A 21,463-nucleotide genomic window follows, 5' to 3' on the forward strand; every position below is an offset into this window, starting at 1 on the left:
TTTCTTCTATACGAAGGTATTTTCTGATTAAATAGACACTTGTAGCGAAATTTTTGGATCGAAATGTTGTTTCTTAGTTGAAAAACTGAGTTTTTTGGGAGAGGTTATTCCTCCCACTAAGGTGATTATACAGGTGGTTCAACTGTGGCGACCCGGACCTGTTTCACTAAGCAACCCGTGACCTTTCGTAAACAAACTTGTTGTGAAATGGCTGACTCAGTAGCACTCTCATGTTTCATACTCCTACGTTCTTAACTCGCTAAGCATGGTAAAATAGCTTTGTACTAAATTGCTACCGGTTAATCAAAAAGAAGTGTGTCGACCAGTGCATAGGTTATGTGTGACAGGACGTCCAGTATAATATTTCCAGTTGCTGTGGCGCCGCGTGCCTGCGAAGCTGGTGTGTTACACCGAATGGCTACACCGGGTATATAGATATAGACCTAATGAGTATGCTACTTAGTATTAAGATATCGATGGTTGAATTCAACCAAACTTTACAATCCGATTTTTCAAATTTGGGGTGTCCAGCGGATATCATCCACAAAAGTCCTATCAATTAGAACTAGAATTAGAAGACGATTTGAAGCGGGCTTCTGAACGAGTTACTACAAAGCCCCAAACGAATGAGGTGTCACAAACTCGAAGATTCTAATAATTCGGTTATCATAACTGTCGAAACCTGCCTGGTACGGTACAACAAGCAAAACTGCTCCCTAGGAGAAATGTGTCTTGAAGTAATCTAGGAATACTTGTCTGGAAATCAAAATACTTAACGCACAATTGGCGGCCTGTGCCACGTTTTCAGCGCTGCAATGCAATTATTACTGCAGTGATATCATAAGATGCTATTCAGCGCTGCTGAGCCACCGAGAGTGGATGTGTGGTGCATGTATGTATGTAGAGTCACTACTGCAATAAGATGCTGTGAAGCTAGTCGGCGCTTTTGAACCGTCATTATTTGCAGCAAACAACGTTACATGTATACAGAATTTGGGATCAATTTAATGATCATCAAATTATACATCAAGATTAATCGTTGTTAAAAAGCTGTATGTTTGTTTGCTTTCTCAGAATTCCAAGACACACCTTGCATTTTGTTAAAGGCATCCAGAGCATTTTATGAGGCTTAAAACTTGAGTTCAAAAACTCCAATTTCTAGTCATTCCTACACATAGTAAGTTTCAATAACACTATAACATTACACATTGACTTTAACGGAACAAAAATACGATGTCGTTGTGTTATGAGAACTGGTAGAAAATCCAAGCCCTAATAGACTGATCCTGACTGTCCATCACAACTAGCGGTTCGACCAATGAGAGAGTGACTGCATATCCGTCAAGGCGTCAACTATTTGCATCTTTATACTTTAATTTTGCATTTCTACGTTTTGACGGAGGTGGGTGGGGCTATGGTATATACAGTATTTACAGTAGGCGCGTGAAACTAAAAGATCACCATGTAGCTTATTTTTGTGCCGCTTTTGAGCACTTTTGATAAGAAATCCGCACGTAAATGTGGAGGTAGGCTCTGGAACACGAATTGGCGAAATTCGAAACACGAATTGCGCCACGTAGAGGCGCAATTCGTGGCGCGCAAAGCGCCACCGGGGGGCTAAACTCGAGATCTCGAATTCGTCCACGCGGAAGCGGTAGCGCGAAGCGCAATACAAAACCGGCACTGACATGGCTCGCATAGCGCCACCGGGGGGCGAAACTCGAGATCTCGAATTCGTCCACCCGGAAGGGACAACGCGAAGCCCGCACCGCAATGTATTGACATCATGAGCTACGTAACTATATGTCCAACCAGCGGTGGCAGCGAAGCGCATATTTACGAAACACGGACCCGAGGATCGTCTTGCGATTTAGCCATTCTGTTAAAATTAACTTGAAATATATTGTAGTCAGCAATCGTTGGTTTGTTAATCACCGTTATATCAATAACATTCCGTTTTATTTGCTTTCACAGGACCTGGTTACGGGGCTGACAAATCGCTAACGCATTTATAGTGACAAAAATAGTGCGATAAGACGCAAGAATGAGACAGTATGTGTTCTTAGTGTCAAGAGAACTTTAAAAATATACCGCTGAAAGTACATAGACAAGCACAAAAAAAAACGTTAGTCCAATTTTGTCTATTTGTGAATTTGCTGCAAACTTCTTGTCAGCACTATGATTGTCGATTCAAATCCAAAATGGCTACCACGCAAATATGATGCTATCCCAGCATTCTTTGCAGTTTGTAAGCAGACTATTTCCAAAAACATCCGAATGTTAACAAAATTGACAAAGGTCGTCAGGTAAGTTAAAAATAAAGCGATTGTAGAAAAACATTGTTAAAAAAACTGCTAAAAATATATAATGATACTCATGTGCATCAGTGATCAGGGGTTTTCCGTCGAGCATCCATATTCCTGACCGCCAAGAACAAGGAAGCGTGAAACATGAAGTTCGGAGGCTTCATGTACGACAGCTGTGACTTCATCCTGGCGAGACCGGAGTTGGCTTGCTCGTTGACCTGGGAGTTGATAGTGCGGATGTCCACTGAAGCGGAGTAGCTGTCCATACAATACCCAAGTGAGCAACCGACATGGCCTTTCCAGTGGAACCTGTCAACAAGAAATTGAGTCTTCTTGAAGAAGTGCGGATCCCTGTTCATCACATACCTGTGCAGCTGGCAGGCGTTGTCGTACACGATGGTTCTAGGTGCCGTCTTGAACCGCGTCCTGATGATCTCGAAGGGGTGTTGGGGTGATTCACAGCTACGCATGACCTCGAACCCAAAACAGACTCCATGAGGACAGAATAAGGTAAATAGGCCGGGAGTTAAACTGGGATGCCCGTACGATTCTTTCCGACAGCTGTCAGTGTCCTTGCGTTTCCTCGCTTCATTCATAGCAAACCTAGGCAAACCACAGACCAGAGAGTAGGCAGGGAAGAAGGAGGAATGCGGAGATTCAGGGGTAGGGTCAGGAAAGCTGGCAGGTACTTCAACAGCCTCAAAGGTCTCATGCAGAACAGCCATATTAAAGAGAGAGGAGAACCGGGGAGACGTCGGAAGGGATGCGACCTGCTACCGTTACGCTACAGACAAAATCCGCCAGCAGTCCCGCCGCCACCAACATCCTCTCTCACAGCCTCTCTCTTTCCGAATTTTCTCGACTGGCCTCACCAACCCCCCCCCCCCCCCCCCCCCCCGCATTTACCAACACAACGTTCACCATGTCCCCCGCCTATTCTCAACCCATCACGCCAGTCACCTCATCGCCGGTCACCTCATCGCCGGTCACCAACACCGTCAGCTCATCCATCGATCCGGAACAGTCACCCATCTTTCAGGATCTACGCCGCCCTTCACCACCCGTCTACCGTCGAGCCAAACAGAAGAGACTACCAACCCCCAGAGCCCCCAGTAAACGGGCAAAAAAGGCAAAAGTAAATTATACGCCTTCAACCCACCGTAACTCATCCCGCAAGTAGATTTGTATGTTTTTTTTAATGTTCTATATAGTTAGTAGTAGATTTCGGCATTTTTCATAACGCTTTCCAATTTACTAGTACATGTAGCATGAAAGTTCATCTGAGTTGGTAAGAGTCATCATGAAAGGACTAAACTCGTTTCCTTGATTTGTTAATTGTTTTTTTACCTTACCTCATCGCTTGTCGTGTGTTGCTATAGTATGTTTTGATGTTAGTCAGCAAGATATTGATGATTATTACTTTTGAAACATGTTCGTCGTAAAATCTCGGATGCTTTCGGAAATAGTCGGCTCGTACAAACTGCAATGATTCCTGGGATAGCATCATATTTTCATGGTCGCCATTTTGTTTGAGTTTTTGTTTGTTGTGGTGAATGCAGTGGCGGCGGCACAGGGGGGGCAGGGGGGGCGGCTGCCCCCCCAAAAAGTATGGTGGGGGGGCGTCGCCCCCCCCCCCAAATCGAGCTGAAACCCTTGTGAATCTTTTCACTAACAGAGATTTTCTTAACTTAGCTTACTCTATTAGCACAATTTGCCTCTCAAAATGCAGGAAATAGCGTTTCAGCGGGTCAAGATTTCAAAATTTTCTCGACGTACGTTAGCATATTCCTGGATTGTTGTGCCGCCGGCATATATGTCGGGACGGCGTCGCCCCCCAAAGCTCAAGCTGAAACCCTTTTGTATTTGTTCAATCTATCAGCAAAATTTGCCTCTCAAAATTCAGGAAAATTTGAGGGCGTCAAGATTTCAAAATATTTCCGGAGGAGAACGTTGCCGCCGGCGAAAATTATGTCGGGAGGGCTCGAGGGCGTCGCACCCCAAAACTCAAGCTGAAACCCGTCTGTATTTTTTCACATATAGAGATGTCATTAACCTTTTTAGCTTACTTTGTCAGCAAAATTTGCCCCTCAAAATTCAGGAAACAGCGTTTCAATGGGTCAAAAATTTTAAAGTTTTCAATGTCGCGCTCCGGCGGAAAAATCATATGTCGGGAGGGCGTCGTCCCCCAAAACTCAAGCTGAAACCCTTCTGTATATTTTTTTTTCACATATAGAGATGTCATTGAACTTAGATTACTTTACCATCAAAATTTGCCCCTCAGAATTCAGGAAATAGTGTTTCAATGGGTCAAGAATTTTAAATTTTCCTCTAGGAGTATGTCGTTCCTCATGCAAAAAAATATGTCGGGAGGGCGCCGTTCCCACAAAATCAAGCTGAAACCCTTCTGCATTTTTTTTTACAAATGGAGATGTCATGAAACTTAGCTTACTCTTCCAGCAAAATTTGCCCCTCAGAATGCAGGAAATAGCATTTCAGAGGGTCTAGATTTCTAAATTTCCCGGGGGAGCATACCCCCGGACCCCCCTAGTATTGTCGCGCCTTTGGCGCGACGCCTCGCGCCTTCGGCGCTCGTCTTAGTGACATTTCATCTCAGATTATCTCGCCCCCCCATTCAAAATTTCGTGCCGCCGTAGTTTCAGTCTGATTTATCAGACCCCGACTTTAGTGTAATGTTCGCTTTATTGAACTTATTCTATCTGCCGTGAGTAGAGTAGCTTCAGCAGGAAATCTTTGCCATGGTCGTGAATAAATGATGTATTATCTGTACAATCGATTCTGAAACTGGAGCAAAGAATGTTACTAGTACTTAGAACACACACTATCCCATTCTTGCAGCTATTTTCACTATTTTGTCACAATGCATTTGTATCAATTTGTTATCATTCTCAGCCCCGTAACCAGGTCCTGTAACAGCAAATTAAACAGAATGTTATTGACATAAACGATTATAAACATTAAGCAACAATTGCTGGCTGAAATTGTTACCCATACTCGATAAGTTAGATATTAAACAGAATTCGTAAATGTGCACTTCGCCACCTCTGGTTGGACTCCTTGGTCTGTGCGTGTTTTGTATTACGATTAGCTGACAACAATACATCATAAGTTAAACATTAACAGAATGGCTAAATCGCAAGCCGTGTTTCGTAAATATGCGCTTCGCTGCCACCACTGGTTGGACATATAGTTACGTAACTCATGATGTCAGTAACCGGTTGCATTGCGGGCTTCGCGTTGTCCCTTCCGGGTGGACGAATTCGAGATCTCGAGTTTCGCCCCCCGGTGGCGCTATGCGAGCCATGTCAGTGCCGGTTTTGTATTGCGCTTCGCGCTACCGCTTCCGCGTGGACGAATTCGAGATCTCGAGTTTAGCCCCCCGGTGGCGCTTTGCGCGCCACGAATTGCGCCTCTACGTGGCGCAATTCGTGTTTCGAATTTCGCCAATTCGTGTTCAATGGCCTACCTGAAATGTGGTAAACAGTGGCATTAAATGTCAATTTCATAAAGATTACAACAACTAGAGTCTTTTCAGTTTTCAAGCCTCATAAAATGCTCTGGGTGCCTTTAAGTCACTCTTCAAAGCAATTAAAAAGCAAAAAAGAAAGAAATTTGTTATGTACATGTATTAGAATTGTAAAAGAAATTCTTTTAAAATGGGTCATCTCGACTTTAGGCATTCCAAACAATGCAAAGTTTTCACCTTATTTCACATTTGTTGTCTTAGTTGAAGGTCGAAGACCTAAACACTATTACTGGAATCTAGGGCAATGGCTTAATCAATGAGTCTTGATACAAAAAAAATATATAGCACACTAGTCCTTCTTGCAAAGCTTTATTTTGAATGTACTCAATTTACATTTTCTATAACAAGAAAACACTGCGTAAATTCTATACTTGGGTAGAAAGCTGAACATCAACAAAACTACTAATCTATAACATTCTTATTTCACAACTTAAACAAGTGTACACAACAGTGACATACCATTCTTTGTACGTTAGTTACAATTGTCAACATTATGTTTTCTTGTGCAGCAAATATGACCTGGACTGAACGAATACATCCTACATTCTAGTAGTCACAGCGTACATCATTAATGATAACTTACTAAAGTTGCTTACTCAAAGTTCTTTATAGCTGTGCAGCCAACACTATAACATGCTTACTATAGCTAAATGCATAAAAGCCAAGTTACAAATGCACACACTCTGCAATACTGGCAATAATCTAAGTAAGCTTGCTTAAATACAAGTTTATACAACACATGTATGCTGTTATGTGTCAGTTTCCATTACTGACTATTATCAGCCTAGTTATAGAAATTACATGTCGGATGAAACAATCAAATGTGCAACTTCAAACACTTAAATGATTATGTGCCTGTAATGACACCACAATGCTCAGTGTATGTACATAGGTTGCATATTTAGGGCTGACACCTTCATGTGCGCTATGATTTGGACTGTTATAACATGACATCAGACTAATATAACCAACAAAGCGACTACCTGCTGTAAAGGATTACTCATGCTGTGGTAAGTAGTTGTATTATTACGCCATTAGTGTTAGGTACTTTGTCATTGACTGAGGTCTTATTGAATAACTGCAGTGCTGGTGCACATCAAAGCAGTCTTTAGATACATGAACATGGGTAATAACATGTAGTACTGTATAACCCAGGGCTTGTACTTCTACAGTTTACTATTGACTTTATTGTTTTCCTAAAATAAAACAAAATGTTTAAACCTTATAGGCTCATTATTCATTTATTCTGTATCATATTGTTTAATATGTGGTACTACATTTCAATCACATGATCATTCATATGTATCCTTGATATTGTTTACTGCCATTTCTTTCAATGTCTAAACATAATCTTTAAAAAATTAACCAGTTGATAATATGTTCAATAATGAATATGAATACTTACCTGGTAATTTCAGATAATTAAAAGCAAATAGCAACTGTTACAGCACTTTCCATAGCTATTTGATAGTGGTTGACATTTGGGGGGCAAATTCAGTGCACAGCTTCTGTCAAAAGACTAGTTCAAGTGTAGCTTTGGGGCTTAAGTTAAGGAAATCTTCAGAAATGTTCAGGAATCAGACAGTGGCATTATTAGACTTATGCACTCTTGTATATTGAAGTGTGGAATGTTGGCTTGTACAGATGTAGATGTGTGGCAACCAGTGACATGAGCAGATCCTTTTGAGGTATATTCCTCTTCATGTGCAACGCGGTGTTGTTTATCTGACTCCTTGTTCCTCTTTGCTTGCAGATAGCACTAACAGCAAAGATTCCGTCTCCTGCTACAAAAGCCGAAACATAGGGCCCAACATACAGATGACAGATACGTCACACCAACAGGCATCTGATCAGAAAAAAATCAATCATTCCTCACCGGACAAAAAGGAAACAAAACCAGATGGTTTGTAGTTTTCCACTGCAATGCAGAATCTAACTTATCTTGCCAGTAGGCATTTCTTCTGCTGCCAAATAGTTTGTCCTTGCTTATCAGGTCATCATATCTATCCATGAGGATAAAAAAAAATACTTCTTTACTCACCACTGTTCTGTGATACAGACTTGAAGGCACAACATTCTGTGAAAAATTGGCATCTGCTACTACTGTCCTTTTACATTGAGGCAAAATGCATTTAGCTTTACATTCTCCCATGGGGAATACCTCCTCCTATCCATTGTGAAAAATCCAAATAGAGATTGGACAATTCCAATGGACATGTCCAGTATGATGATGTTGAACTTTGTACGATTTGTTTTGAATTGAATTGAATAAAACTTGATACTGTAACATCATAAATATGGTTCCATGTAGGACTTGTTGTTATTCAAGGGTGTTTCTTTCCTACATTTGTACTTCTGTTAGACATCAGATCACCATGCTTTCTAGGTGGAATTAAGCAGCAGTTTAGGGTGAACAACATCTGGTGAGATTTGGCTATGTTGATCCCTCTGCAGGACTTGAAAAACGGAGAGGCACTTTTGAAGGTATGTCTCTACTACAGTAACTACGGCATTGAAGCATTTGTCAAAATTACATTCGGCCAACTGCCATTTTGATCATGCATTCAAAAGCACCTTCAATGTCTTGGCCAACTGCCAAATATGGTGGGTTTATTTACTTTGATCATCACTACAAAAGAAAGAGGAAAGTTTCCAGGTTTCAACCCTACTGGGGGGTCAGAATATTTCCAATACCGCGGCGGGGACGCATCTCACGTGGTACCATTTAGCCAGACCAATGGCATTAGTCAAACAGGTTCTTTTTTGTTTGGTTAAAGTGAAAATGGTCTGGCTTGAATACACCAGTGCAAAGCAACAGATTTCGTCAAACTGACATGCAAACTCAATTAATCTAAGCTTGTATGTCCATAGAAAGGAAAGTCCGTAAAGTAACAGTATAATATGCATGATCACAATCCATTGTTCTATCATGCCATACTGTTACTTCACGGACTCCAATGTCATCTGACGAAAATGCAAGGTAGTTCATACAGCTCTTTAATTGAGTAAACATTGCTGCTTGATGTAACATGCTGCCTTACATTGCTATATTCTGCTAAAGGCATTAGTGTTACGTACAATTTATGTTTTGATGGTGTCAAACTGTAGATTGGGTATGGAGGTATCCCAAATAGGGTAAAGTTGCTTGCATTTTCTTTATACCTATCTGATGAATTTGTATAGTTACCTTTAGTAGGGCAGATAGCATCTACAAGATCCTGCCAATCTTTTACAGAATGCATTGCACGCTTAGAAAATACACATTTTCTTACAAGTTTCAGTGCCCATGTCCTCTTCACGTCATATCTAGATGCCTGTTGGTGTGAGATTTCTGCCACCCCTGAGTCGTCACCTCCAAGGGGAATGGACAGAGAGCAAGGTGTACATGTGTGTGACCATATATATTGCTGCCAGGGCCTGAATAAAACATCACAAGTCGATATGATCGACCCAACAACACGTTCATTTTGTTGAGGAAAATCAGCTAACAGGTTTTTTAGCTGCTGCTTTGTATAACCTCTGATCTGCTTTATACAGAAGTCAACTTCTGCATCATAGGAGATCTTCATTGACGTTTGTGCATGTGTGGTATACATGTAGACTTGTGATATTTCTGTCCTGAGCCACTTGGCTGAACAGGCCAACTTTGCACCTCTCTGACTGTCCATTCCCCTTGAAGGTGACATGGTGGCAGCCCTTAGTTTAAATCCGACGTGTCTACAATGATTTTTAAGAAAATCGCATCATCGCGGACATAGGCATGGCGTGTACTCTCCAGTTGACTGAGTGGCATGAACAGCGGGCAGCCGCTGGCGATGTTCATGTCACTGGTTGGGCGCTTGAAGGAGGAGGAGGTCGGATCGGGCCGGAAGGCGTCGATTACGTGCTCACGGTTGTTCTGATCCAGCAGCATGAAGGTCACCTTCTGACGGAATGGCCAGCGGAGCAGCCCGTCAAAGTGTCCCCTCATCAGGACAAAGAACAGGCTGATGTGGCTCCCCTTCCCCATCCCGTCTCCATTCAGGTAGATCCGGGCGCACATCTTGTACCCTGTACGGCTGGTGTAGAAACATGGGGAGTAGATGGAGGTCGTTTTACCGGTGATGGCGTCGTGACGCTTTCTTGTGAAGTCTTGGATTTTCCACAGCAGTGTGGCGTCATAAGATGTCATCTCCAGGGATGTGATACGGAGATCCTGCTCAGCAAGGGCCACATCTTTGAGTGCGATGATTCGCTCTTGAGACTTCATCTTGCGCTCAAGGGACTCTATGATCTCTCTGTCCTGACGTCGCTGCCTCTCGTATGCCTCGATGGTGGCTGAGCATTTCTCTATCTCTCGATTAAGGACAGCAACTATACCCTCAAAGGTAGCGACCCTAGTTTCCATTGCTACATACTTATGCCTCATCTCTTCCTGCTTACTAGCCATCTGCTGCAAGCGATTTTCAAGCATCTTGACTTGCTCTGAACCAGGCCCTGACCCACCCTGGGATACCCTGCTAGCCAACTCACCAATCTTATCAGACATAGCCTTCATTTCCCTGTCTTTCTGCTGCTCAAACTGTTCCAGCTCTGCCCTCTGGACGGTGTGGGTCTGTGTTCCTGCCCCAACAGCCTGCTCAAGTGTCAGGTGTTTCTCCATGACCATGTTCAGATGCTCCACTTGGTTCTTGCCAATGTGATCATTCAGCTTCTCCCTGTCAACCTGTAAAGTTATGTATATTTTCAGATAAGGCATAGTTACACATCTGAGGTGTAACTCGGCATGATCTTGATCTTCTCCCAGCAAAAGACCATTAAATCCCTAGACAAGCCACTGGGTCAACATGCCAACAATGGCATCCATCTTCATGATCATCAAAATCTGTTCATCTGTCAAAGATGCTAGAAATTGCTAAATTCATAAAAGACCCAAATTTAAATAATTCTGTAAATAAGAAATGTTCAAGCTCATCAAGAAATCTCCATCGGAAAAGATGTCTCAGCATACGTTTTCCCTGTAATTGCAATAAAATGAAATCAGTGTAGCTATATATGCAGGGTAAAACAAGAAAGTCTAGCAACTTAAAGATGGATGGATGTTTTACAAATATTGACAGGGTAATGTGTTACTGATATCAGTTAACTTCATAGAAAGATATGGATGGAAAAGTTAAATTTCTACCAATTTCTACTTCTACTGTTTCTAATAAGCAGTGAACAAAATACTTAGTATGAAATGTTTGATGTCAACGCAATTAGCAACAAAGAAATGAAATTTATCTCTCACTAGTGAATAAAACATCAATGTTTAATAGGTGTGATAAACTACTGTCCATAGGACATGGTGTACAGTATGGTGATATCAGAAAACTGACCTTAGCAGGACAACCAACATTCATGAATGGACAGGCAACCTTCAGCCTTTTGCAGTCTCCCTTCTTGGGGTCCAAGTGCTGCGCCATCTGCAGGGTGACAAGATTAAAACATGTTAGAGAGCAAAAAAAGGTACATATGGTAGTGCATCCATGTGTTATCTAGATGAAGAAGAGTCAAGTCACACAATATAAGCAGCAAGCTATGTTATCAGTTCCTACCTTACACTCACCTACATAGCACCCAAAACTTTCCCCTTTTAGTATTCAGGATCCCTGATGGTATTCAAAACATTACATATCAACATACATGACATTTGTAGAACTAAAATCAATTATAACCAGTTATAATCTGTTCTTGACATTATTTGAATTGTATTCAAATGGTTAATGAGTTTGTCAATAATTTCATCAGGTTCATAAATGACTGAATAACAAACCTCTTTATTCACAACCAGCAACTTACTGACTGTTGCAAATTTCTGGTTGCAAATAAAGTCTCAACTGTTATCAAGTTAAACGAGTTTTACATGTATCTGACTTACAATGTTGTTTTGGTGGGAGTGTTCTAGTAATGATGTAGATTAACTATGTACAATGATTTGTGTGTGGACATGAAATATACATGACATTGTATGCAAGTAACATTCAAGCATTTATAAGCATGTTGTAGCAACCCACCTTCTCCCTTGGGATCTTCTTCTTGCCACAGTAGTCGCAGTTCATGGGATATTGAGGGCATATGAAGGAGGCATGGTCCTGAAATTTGAAACAAGAGTTAGCTTGGCTCATATATATAGTTAGTACATGTATATTCATCACATTGTGATGATTAGTTTTTGGATGTGAAAACCCATACCTGAACTTTGATATGTTTATTCAATCATAGTTGCCCAAATATCTTATGTTTTTTTTATCTATTTTTTTGATTGCAAAATTTAAATACAGGACATGATGATGACATCCTCAAGCTACAGCTTATTTTCGTGTCGCCATCAACAGAGTACAATACAAAAGTACAAAACAGATACTAAAAATACTGAAAATGAAAAACAAATGCGGACATGCAAAGCACAGGAGCAACAAATAATTCAAAATAAACTATATGATAGTAATCTTGAAATGTAAGAAAATGGAAATCAATATACAGATAAATTTGTTAGTGGGTACTACAAGGCTGGTTGGATGGGGGTTTTGCTACTCAAATCTTTTGGTTTCTTTTATGAATAGTTGGATGTACTGCAAGAGTTTGGCATTGTTTGAATTTGAAAGGAATGGGTTCTATATCATAATGTGGCAAACATATTGGTTGTGCTACAATTTTTTTTGATACTTTATCACTTCAGTTTTTGTCATGGTCAGATAAGATTAAGAGCATGGTTATTCTTAGACTAAAAGTTTTCTTACATAACCATAATTAGAGTGTTGATTTGAAAATAATTTAAGATTTAGGTTCCTTTGTAATGCTATCAAAAGCAATAACTCCTTTTCACTTTGAAGGGGCAGGTGTAAAGGTTTAAAAGCAAGTATTTATAGCTTTCCTTGCCAGTAGTAGAAACAAACAAATTTGAATACTGGAAAAAGGTTTTAGTATAATTTGAATTTCTACGTTTTGACGGAGGTTGGCGGGACTATGGTATCTACAGTATTTACAGTAGCCGCGTGAAACTAAAATATTACCATGTAGATTATTTTTGTGCCGTTTTTGCGCACTTTTGAAAAGAAATCCGAACACAAATGTGGTAAACAGTGGCATTAATTGTCAATTTCACAAATATTACACCAACTAGAATATTTCCAATTTTCAAGTCCTATGAAATGCTCTGGGTGCATTTAACAGATACAAGAAGCAGGCCTGGCATGAGAGTATGTGTCCAGCTGTGGGACAATGTTTTGGCCAAGAAGACAACTTCGTTTCTGAATCAAGTTAAGGAATATGGAATAACAAGAGTTAAGACAAAAAGGACCACACAGTGTATGATGACAGTTATGCTGTCTAGTAAGCAAAGTTGTTGGTGCTTTTGGACTATGCATCTATTAATTTTTTATGACATCTACTTGTTTAGTCAACACATGCATAACAATGAAATTTTGCAACATCAATGACATAACAATACACAAAGCGATGACAGCTTCACATTTAGAAAAGTGCTTGGTGTGGCTTAATGTGCAATAAACTTCAAGTGCATTATCTATAAAAAGGAGATTCAAAACAAAGGCCTAACAGACTGTGTAACCATATACAAACTTGAATGCGAACTCTTCCACATTCTCAAAGGAAGCATGGCTCTTCAGCACCAGGAAAACTTCAGAAGTAAACCCATCCTTGGCCATACATCAGGATTCCTGAGGCGCGGACAATGTAGCTCCTCAACAACTATTAAGTCAGTTAACGCAGTTGGCAAGGTGGATAGGACAAGACTGTAAGTGAACACAGGTCATGTGTATGACATTGTGTTGATGTCATATACGTTGATTTCTTCTTGAGATGCCCTTTTAAGTGCCTGTATGATTAGGTAGTGTGTTAATGTGGCCCAGTTGGCACTTATTATCTCAAGCCGGGGGTTCAGGGCTATCTTGTCTTAAGTTGATGTTCACTCTTGTAAAAGATGATAGAACCTGATTATGATTGGATCAAGGTCTGGAGGGGTAGATGAGGTTCATCCATCCCTGGAATCACTCCCACTGGCAGTGCATGATGTGGTATGGTACTAGTAGTAGAAGTAGTAGTAGTTGTATCCGGCATTTGATTATATTGCTGCTGGGGTCCCTGAAACAGGGGTGGGCAGCAGACGGCTGGTCTTCACACCGTCTACCAAAACCTCTGTTGCTTGGTAACTGCAGTCTTGTGATAGTGTTGATGCTGCCACCAGCTTTCCACGTGTCCGTACCACCCGAGTTGACCGCAGCACTGAGGTGATGTCTGCCACACCTACATCTAGTTTAGCATGCAGACTAGCAGACAGTGTCTCGTCCTAGAGTTTGGCGCCACAGATCCATTTGATCATGGCTCTGTTGCTGCAGCGCAGTCGCTGCAGGTCAGAGGAAGTAGGGGCCCAAGATTCGCTCCCATGGAGCATGGCTGCTTATACTAGTACACATGATTCAAACACCTTGCCACAGGTTTTGAAGGGTAAGTGCCTGGAAGTAAGGATGGGCAGGAGCTTCTTAAATCTTCCCCAAGCAACGCAGTATCTGATGGTAACGGCAAGGTCACCTCCTGCACAGAGCATGTACCCCAGGTAACAGAAGCTGGCTTCCACATCCAGCACCACCTCACCCACTGTGACTTGTGTTATAGGGCGACCATCCAGTGGCCTGGCTTCCCCTTGACACCTCTGGGCCTGTATTGAGCAGCTCTGGGTTTGTGAGGTGAACACTTCTTCTCTGCAGCACCTATTACTTTCCTTCCCATTCCAATGCTCTGGAGTCGATCTGGTGTGCGCCTAGTAGGTCAGTCCTGGACAAGTAAGCCCCAAAATATCAGCATCCATCTTTGTCGAGGGAAGGAGATTCCTCACAGCAGTGGTAAGGTCACAATGCAGTGGCATTCTTTACAAGGTCACAATGCAGTGGCAAGAGTGGCTTCAAGATCCTTCTGACATCAAGCTGCAGTCAAATGTTAAAACACAAAACCTCCAATAGGAATCCCAGTTTGGAAATCATCCTCCAGGTATACTAGGTTCTGCTCTCTAAACTGGAAGCATGTGGCAGTGTCATCAATTGGTTTTGGCCTCCCTACATCCAACATGGTAGACTACATGTAGCAAAAGGTTAGCACAAAAAATTGACACTAATAACAAAATTTGACCAGATACATCCAAAAGGGTTAGCACTTAGTCCATTTCTAACCAACAAGATCCAAGGATGCATATACTCACCTTTTAAAAAGTACTGTACAACAGACCAAAAACATATAAGATTCCACACCAAACATAGAAATAGCAGAGTACATAGTATATATGGAGCGTATAGGTGGGGTGGGTGCAGGGAGTCTAAGAGCAAGAGAAATAGATCACGATCAATACAAGATGACACCTATGCCCAGGTTTTTCATTTGACATTCATACATTCATGTATGTACTGACACAACCATTGTCATGAGTAATGTCATACATGCACAGCCCTTGCTTTTGTCCATAACTTGATATCCTCTGAATGATGATTGACAAATTCTATGCCAAGAGTGGTTCTGGCAATACACATGCCCTGTTGTTTAAACGTCTCTGGTTGGTTGTCTGTGAGTGTTGTTGCAAGTACACTCAAGGAAACGTTTTTATCATGTTAATCTTTGACTATATCTTTATCAATTTTGCAAGTAGATGAATACATAAATAAGTAGATGCATAACAAACAGGTGTTTGTATGGCATCACTTAAACGGAATGGTTGGAGTTTTTCAAGTTACAAAGCATCAGGCTTGGCAGACAAATTACCTGAACATAAATGTTTGACTATTTATAGATAAATGTACCTTCTCCTCTTTCAATAGGATTTCTTGGCCGCAGAACTTGCACTTTACTTGGCGCATGGCACACTCCTTCTCCAGATGTGCAGCCAGGTCCATCCTCATCACCTGTTTGTCACATCCCTGCATGACACAAGGGATGAAGCTGAAACCACAGTCTTCCTGGTGGGCCTGCATTGATGGGATAAAAGTGGTGTAAAGATGCAGCAATTTTATCAGATTGCTATTCTAGAAAATTTGACAAAAAAATTGTAACATTCAATTCTGGATGGCTATAGAATGTATCCACATTTTCAAAGAACCAAAATGATGCATAATTCAATGACATAAAATTGTTAATTTTGCCATCCAAAGATACCATTGGTATTTTTAACAACATCGTACAAAACTGTATCCACTGCTATTCAATAGAGTGTTTTCCTTGTAAGTGTAAAATGTACAAGGCATGATGAGGTATTAACAGTTACAAATTATTTTACTTGTAGTCTTTAACTATGGAAGAGTATCAAGCTGTCCACTTACATCATACTCCTGAACTTTTCCCCTCCAGTCACACAGGTCGGCATTCGTGCATTTGATAGCAAGAACTCCAATATCACGCTTTATAGCTCGGTCAGGGAATGACTACAATCATATGATAAACAGAAAAAGATTACATTGTTAATAAAAAAAGTCTAACTATCATGACAACAGAGACAATGTTTTTCAATTTCTACATCACAGGAAACTTAAACAGTACCTTAGATTTAAAGTGGCAATATAAAATAATATAGATGCAGAAAGATTTTTTTTAAATTTGTAATCAACACAAAAAGTAGACCCAGTTAGAATTGTAAGAGAATATACTTAGCTTCGGCATTCACTATACGTGTAGCTAGGTTCTCTTAAAATCTTTATTCTAACATATATCATTGCACCTGAAAATAGCTACTAGTTTTATTACATTATCATCTATCAAGACAGAAAACGCTATTAAACAAATCCTGCACCTGGTCCCTTCGGAGGAGAGAATCTTCTGTCTGGGCATCCTGTGGGCACTTCTTACACATCTGCACATTTGGAGAGCTGTCAATCATAGAAGAGGTATTTTTTATAGAAATTATGATGACAAACACCACACAGCTGTAACTTAATGCTAACACCTAAGAGCCAACAGCCTTTTTATGACTTAAGATTTACAATTGTATGATTACCTATATTGGTCTTGTGACAAAATCCAACTGAAGAATAACCTTCATGTTTTGTTTGCGAGGTAAAATGATGTACTACAGGGTACTTTTTTCTTGGATAGATTGATTAATTGGAAAATACCAGTCTAAATAAAGCACATTGCTAATTTGTTCCCTTTGGTATCACAATTGCTCATCCAAAATTGTGCTAAGGTATATGCTTAATCAATAAGTTTAATTGATATCTTTACTGTCTTTTGTCAAGTACTGATAAAAACACCTGCTGAAGATCTCTTCCAAGCAACTTCCACAGTATCTGTGTCCACAGTAAGTTTGGAATGGATCCTTTAGAACCTGGCTGCATTGCGAGCACAGGTACTTGTCTTCCACTTTAACTTCAAAGTTTTCAAGTGGATACCCAGGCATTCTGTTGATCTGAAAAACAAGAGCACTGCCTATTACTGTTAGGGTTATTGACATATTTCCACAAGCCCCTGTCTGGTAAATAGAGAACTCCAGTCCATGAGTTTCCTTGTGAAATAATCAGGAAATGAAGAAAAAGATAACTAAATGTGTTTTGTGTGAGCCAACTCGAGGAAAAAATAAGAAGGCCAAGAAAGAATTACAGGTATCAATTTATGTATGATGCAGACACTTGCTGTAACCTGGCAACACAAATAGAGGACATGAACTGGAAGAAACTTGTCATTAAAAAGGCTTCCATGAGCTTATGATGCTGCAAGCATTACATTCATTGGCTTGCCATTGTGCAGGGTAATGGTTAGTGACCCGACCCCTTTTAATATGATTCAAATTCAGTGGACCGAGAGTTTGGAGATTCAAGACCTTTTGAAAAAGCATTATGTCTCACATCTTTAGCTGAAGACCTACTTTATGTCTACATCTATGATTACTTCTATATATAAAAAATGTATAATTAGAATAGTACATGTACTGTTGGAAATGCTATTGGTTACAGCAATATCCAATCTTATAGGCAGTTCAGGGTTTTATGACTTGATAAATAATTAATTCTTTTACAGTGTCATGTTTTCTTTTACAATAGCGATTGTTTTGGGATGTGTAACCGTTGGAGGGCTTACTAGTGCGGAAAAGCCTGGGCTGTCTACCTATGCTGGCCATCAGGATGGCTGATGCTCCCCCATTCATATACAATTCATATAATACACACCAATACAGTTGCGCCCTCTGGCAGATTATAGTAAAATTACATCCCTTATGGTCTTCAGTGAGTTTTGAACAGAGAGGTTATAACTGCCTTGTGGACAGCAAAAAAATATGAATTCTCAATAATCATTATGAAGAAACCATTTACTGGTAAATCAGAACTAACTTCTTAACAATTGAACAAAATTTACAACGTAGTTACCTAGCTTTAGACAAATGTTTAAAGTACTATTGATGTGGGAACATGCGCCTATAAAAGAACCATGACATGCTCACCACTTCTTTCACAACAACACTACACCAAGAAAGGATATACATTGTACATATACATATGGATATAAGTGTTAATATTCTTTCAAGTGTTGAACAGCAATCACTTCAAGTTACTCCCGAGGGGCATGACAACTCCGCACAACAATGATTTATGGTCTCCCATATTCATATGTATGGAGTTTGAATGGAAGAGTATCATTATCCTAAAATGATAGCCTGGACAGCCCAGGTTTTTTCCTTAGACCTGGCATATTCTCATTTCATTTTTCAATCCTTTTCAGTCAATATACTAATGCAATGTTTACCACAAAACATAAATGCATGACCTAACCCTCCAGCTTGTTTGTATACCTTTCAAACATATCCCACCAACCTCTGCCTAGAGAGAATCATTTGCTCATAAATTTGGTAAATCCCATCATAGCAGATGATACTGGTCAGTTAGTGGAGGTTGATCCCCACTGTTACATTACATAGTATCAATGCAACATTTTGGGATCGTGAGTTGAAGCTGTGAACGTGCGCACAACTCCTCCAAAAGGTGTGTTACATACATGGTATTTCAGGTTATGAACTTTAAACATGTAGCCCAAAGTTCGCCAACAGACTTTGTACAACAAAAAATATGAAATAAAATGACGTTTTTTCAAACAGTTCAAACAGTGAGTAACCTGTATCGGGCCCCAGAGGCAACTTGAAAGAGCAGAGATTGGCCAAATAGACGGATAGGAGCGAAGAAGAGTTAGCCGGTCATAATTTGAGTTGGCTCCCTCTGATTAGAGGCTAAACGACCTAGACTTGTTTGAAATACACACTTGCATTTTGACTTGCTTGGACCTTGGAATTGGAGAGTAGACTCTTTGGTGTCTGCTCTATATATTTAAGAAACACGTCACCATACGTGTGAGCTTCCTTACCTCAGAATTCACAATAAACGCCACCAATCACATCACATCAACATCGCTAACTTCCCTGCGACGTCGCTCCCGGAAGTAGGAGAACTCACCGAACCGTAACGCGCAAGGGTTGATGGGAAACAATTACAGTTCGAGTCAGTCCCCAAGCAGATGTAACTTACCAGTACTAACGTATTGACCGCGTCTTTTCTTTCGTTGTTCAACGTGTCCCTTTCTATTGGTGTGATTGTCTTCTGTTCAACTCCGCCAACAGATGAAATGAACACCACAAAAAGAAACATGTACAAATCCGAACCACACACTAAACCTAGTATTTAAACCTGATAGTTAATGATTTGCTAAGAGATTTAACGGTACAACTGTTTACAATGCCGACTGCGGCAATGTCAAATCATCTTTCCATCATATTGTTGTAACAAATGGCGGTGGGGACAGAAGAAGAATATTCTTACTGCGACTTATGTAAGCTTTAATGGCACTGCCAGGCGATGACGGTCGTAGCCACGCTCGGCCAGTGTCAGCCTACTACAGGGTTTTCACTTTCAACTTTGTGCTCAGAAAGTAGATCGCGATCGGTACTACCGGTACCGGTAGCTGCAACATGGTGAAGAATTTTATAACAGTTCTTACAATATACTACCCCGCAAGTTGAAGAGACCAAAAAATCTCGGGGTGATGTAGCTAACTTAGTGAATGTTCACTTTATGCTGAACATGTTTAGAACGTCCTCTAGTGGCTTGCTGTCAAACTGACATGGATGGGTGACACGGAAGTTTCAGTGCCATTGCTGAAAAAAGAAGTAAAAGCACGTGCACAAGCATGGGAACTTCGGTAACTTTCGAAATTAATGATGTTAACTTCAGTGATATTGATACTGTTCACAGGCGTTCCAATTCGCGTGTGATTGAGCTTAAATTCACGCCAATGCGACGAATCATTCGGAATCTACACTTACTTAAAAGTTACCATGAGACGATAGAGAGTATATTGACGTACAAGGAAAGCGACAACATTGTGTGGTTTGCCTGGACATGTCTGCAGCACTTGTTCCGCGCACGGGAGGTATCATCATGAAATAAGCTTTTGTGTTCAAATTACTCACAAAGGATCACAAAGTAATCAAGAAGGACAAGTATTTGGAAGACTTACCCTAACGTTATATGGCCTATATCTTTTTGACTGGACTTTAAAGTGACTTGGAATCTCTCTTACCACGTGCGTACATGGTAACGGGCAGCATTGTTAATATCAGAGCCGAAGCTTACTCATGTCGAAAGTATGGTATGACGTAAGTCCAACAGGCGCCGCCGGAAGTGTAACATCCTTAGCAGGCTCCACGAGTCTGGCTTTTTATCTCCATGAAAAATGGAGATATAGTTTTGGGTGTGTCTGTGTGTATGTGTGTGTTTGTGCACTACTCTAGTCAGCATAACTCCAGAACTTCTTGATGGATTACGATGATATTTAGTGTGTGGACAAGTGTTGTAAAACCGAAGTTCAAGGATGATTTAGGGCCCCTGGTATGTGACCTTGGTACTGCAGCAGAACTTCCGTTTTTGTATCTTTTGACTTGGACGTGCTGTGGTCTTGATTTTTGGGTGCCAGATAGCTTGTGATGTAATAAAGAAGTGGTGCAGGTTTGGGCTCCCTAGCAGCTTGCACTGGAATTGCACATTGGCGTTTCTGTGAAAATCTTCTAATTTCCATGATATTTAGTATGCAGGCAGCTTGGACAGAGATGTACAGGATAAAGTGCAAATTATGCTAATTGGGACTTAATTTGCATAACTAATGAGGAAAATCTATACTTGCAGTGTTTTCCATCATAAGACTTATATACATGTAACATATGTAGTTTATGGCAAGTGGAGCATCAACAGATACCAATTATGCAAATAAATTCCTAATTTGCATAATCAATGCAAAAACGCCATTATACTTCTAATTGGAAAATTTTACTTTTTCTAGGACTGTCAATATTGCAACATGTGTAAGTTAGATAAAGGTGTTTATGACCAAGCGTATATCATGTAAATGTCTAAGTCATTTTTTCTGATGCCGTTCTATTGCCCTAGGTTTCTATGGCACTCAGTCCGTTGAAAGAGGAGGCTGGCAACAACGAAGTGAGTGCAGTAGAAACCGAGGATACCGGAAGTGTCGCAGTAAAGGTAAGGTAAAGCGGTTGAACCTCAGACTAAGGAAAAAGCATGACGCTTTTCAGTGTCGCAACAGACGGTTCGCCTAT

General features: G+C 40.6%; 2 protein-coding genes across 3 annotated transcripts; both read right to left on the reverse strand.

Annotated features, from left to right (window-relative positions):
* Nucleotides 1-6,143: 6,143 nt before the first annotated feature.
* LOC136441596 (TNF receptor-associated factor 2-like) lies at nt 6,144-12,076 on the reverse strand. Of its 2 annotated transcripts, none has more exons than XM_066437969.1 (3): nt 11,886-12,076; nt 11,208-11,294; nt 6,144-10,555 (listed from the first exon to the last, which is right to left on the reverse strand). In XM_066437969.1, the coding sequence occupies exons 1-3, from the start codon at nt 12,021-12,023 to the stop codon at nt 9,548-9,550; spliced, it is 1,233 nt and encodes a 410-aa protein (XP_066294066.1). In that variant the 5' UTR covers nt 12,024-12,076; the 3' UTR covers nt 6,144-9,547. The 2 variants fall into 2 exon arrangements, with proteins under 2 accessions (XP_066294066.1, XP_066294067.1); XM_066437970.1 differs by lacking the exon at nt 11,886-12,076 and adding an exon at nt 11,438-11,457.
* A 158-nt stretch (nt 12,077-12,234) lies between these two features.
* On the reverse strand, nt 12,235-19,297 carry LOC136441597 (TNF receptor-associated factor 2-like). Its single transcript, XM_066437971.1, has 5 exons — nt 19,219-19,297; nt 17,121-17,275; nt 16,661-16,736; nt 16,194-16,295; nt 12,235-15,842 (listed from the first exon to the last, which is right to left on the reverse strand). Exons 2-5 carry the CDS (start codon nt 17,264-17,266, stop codon nt 15,636-15,638), a joined length of 531 nt encoding a protein of 176 aa, XP_066294068.1. The 5' UTR covers nt 17,267-17,275; nt 19,219-19,297; the 3' UTR covers nt 12,235-15,635.
* Between the last annotated feature and the right edge of the window lie 2,166 nt (nt 19,298-21,463).

The sequence above is a fragment of the Branchiostoma lanceolatum genome, chromosome 9, assembly GCF_035083965.1.
Source record: "Branchiostoma lanceolatum isolate klBraLanc5 chromosome 9, klBraLanc5.hap2, whole genome shotgun sequence".
Classification (NCBI taxonomy): domain Eukaryota; kingdom Metazoa; phylum Chordata; class Leptocardii; order Amphioxiformes; family Branchiostomatidae; genus Branchiostoma; species Branchiostoma lanceolatum.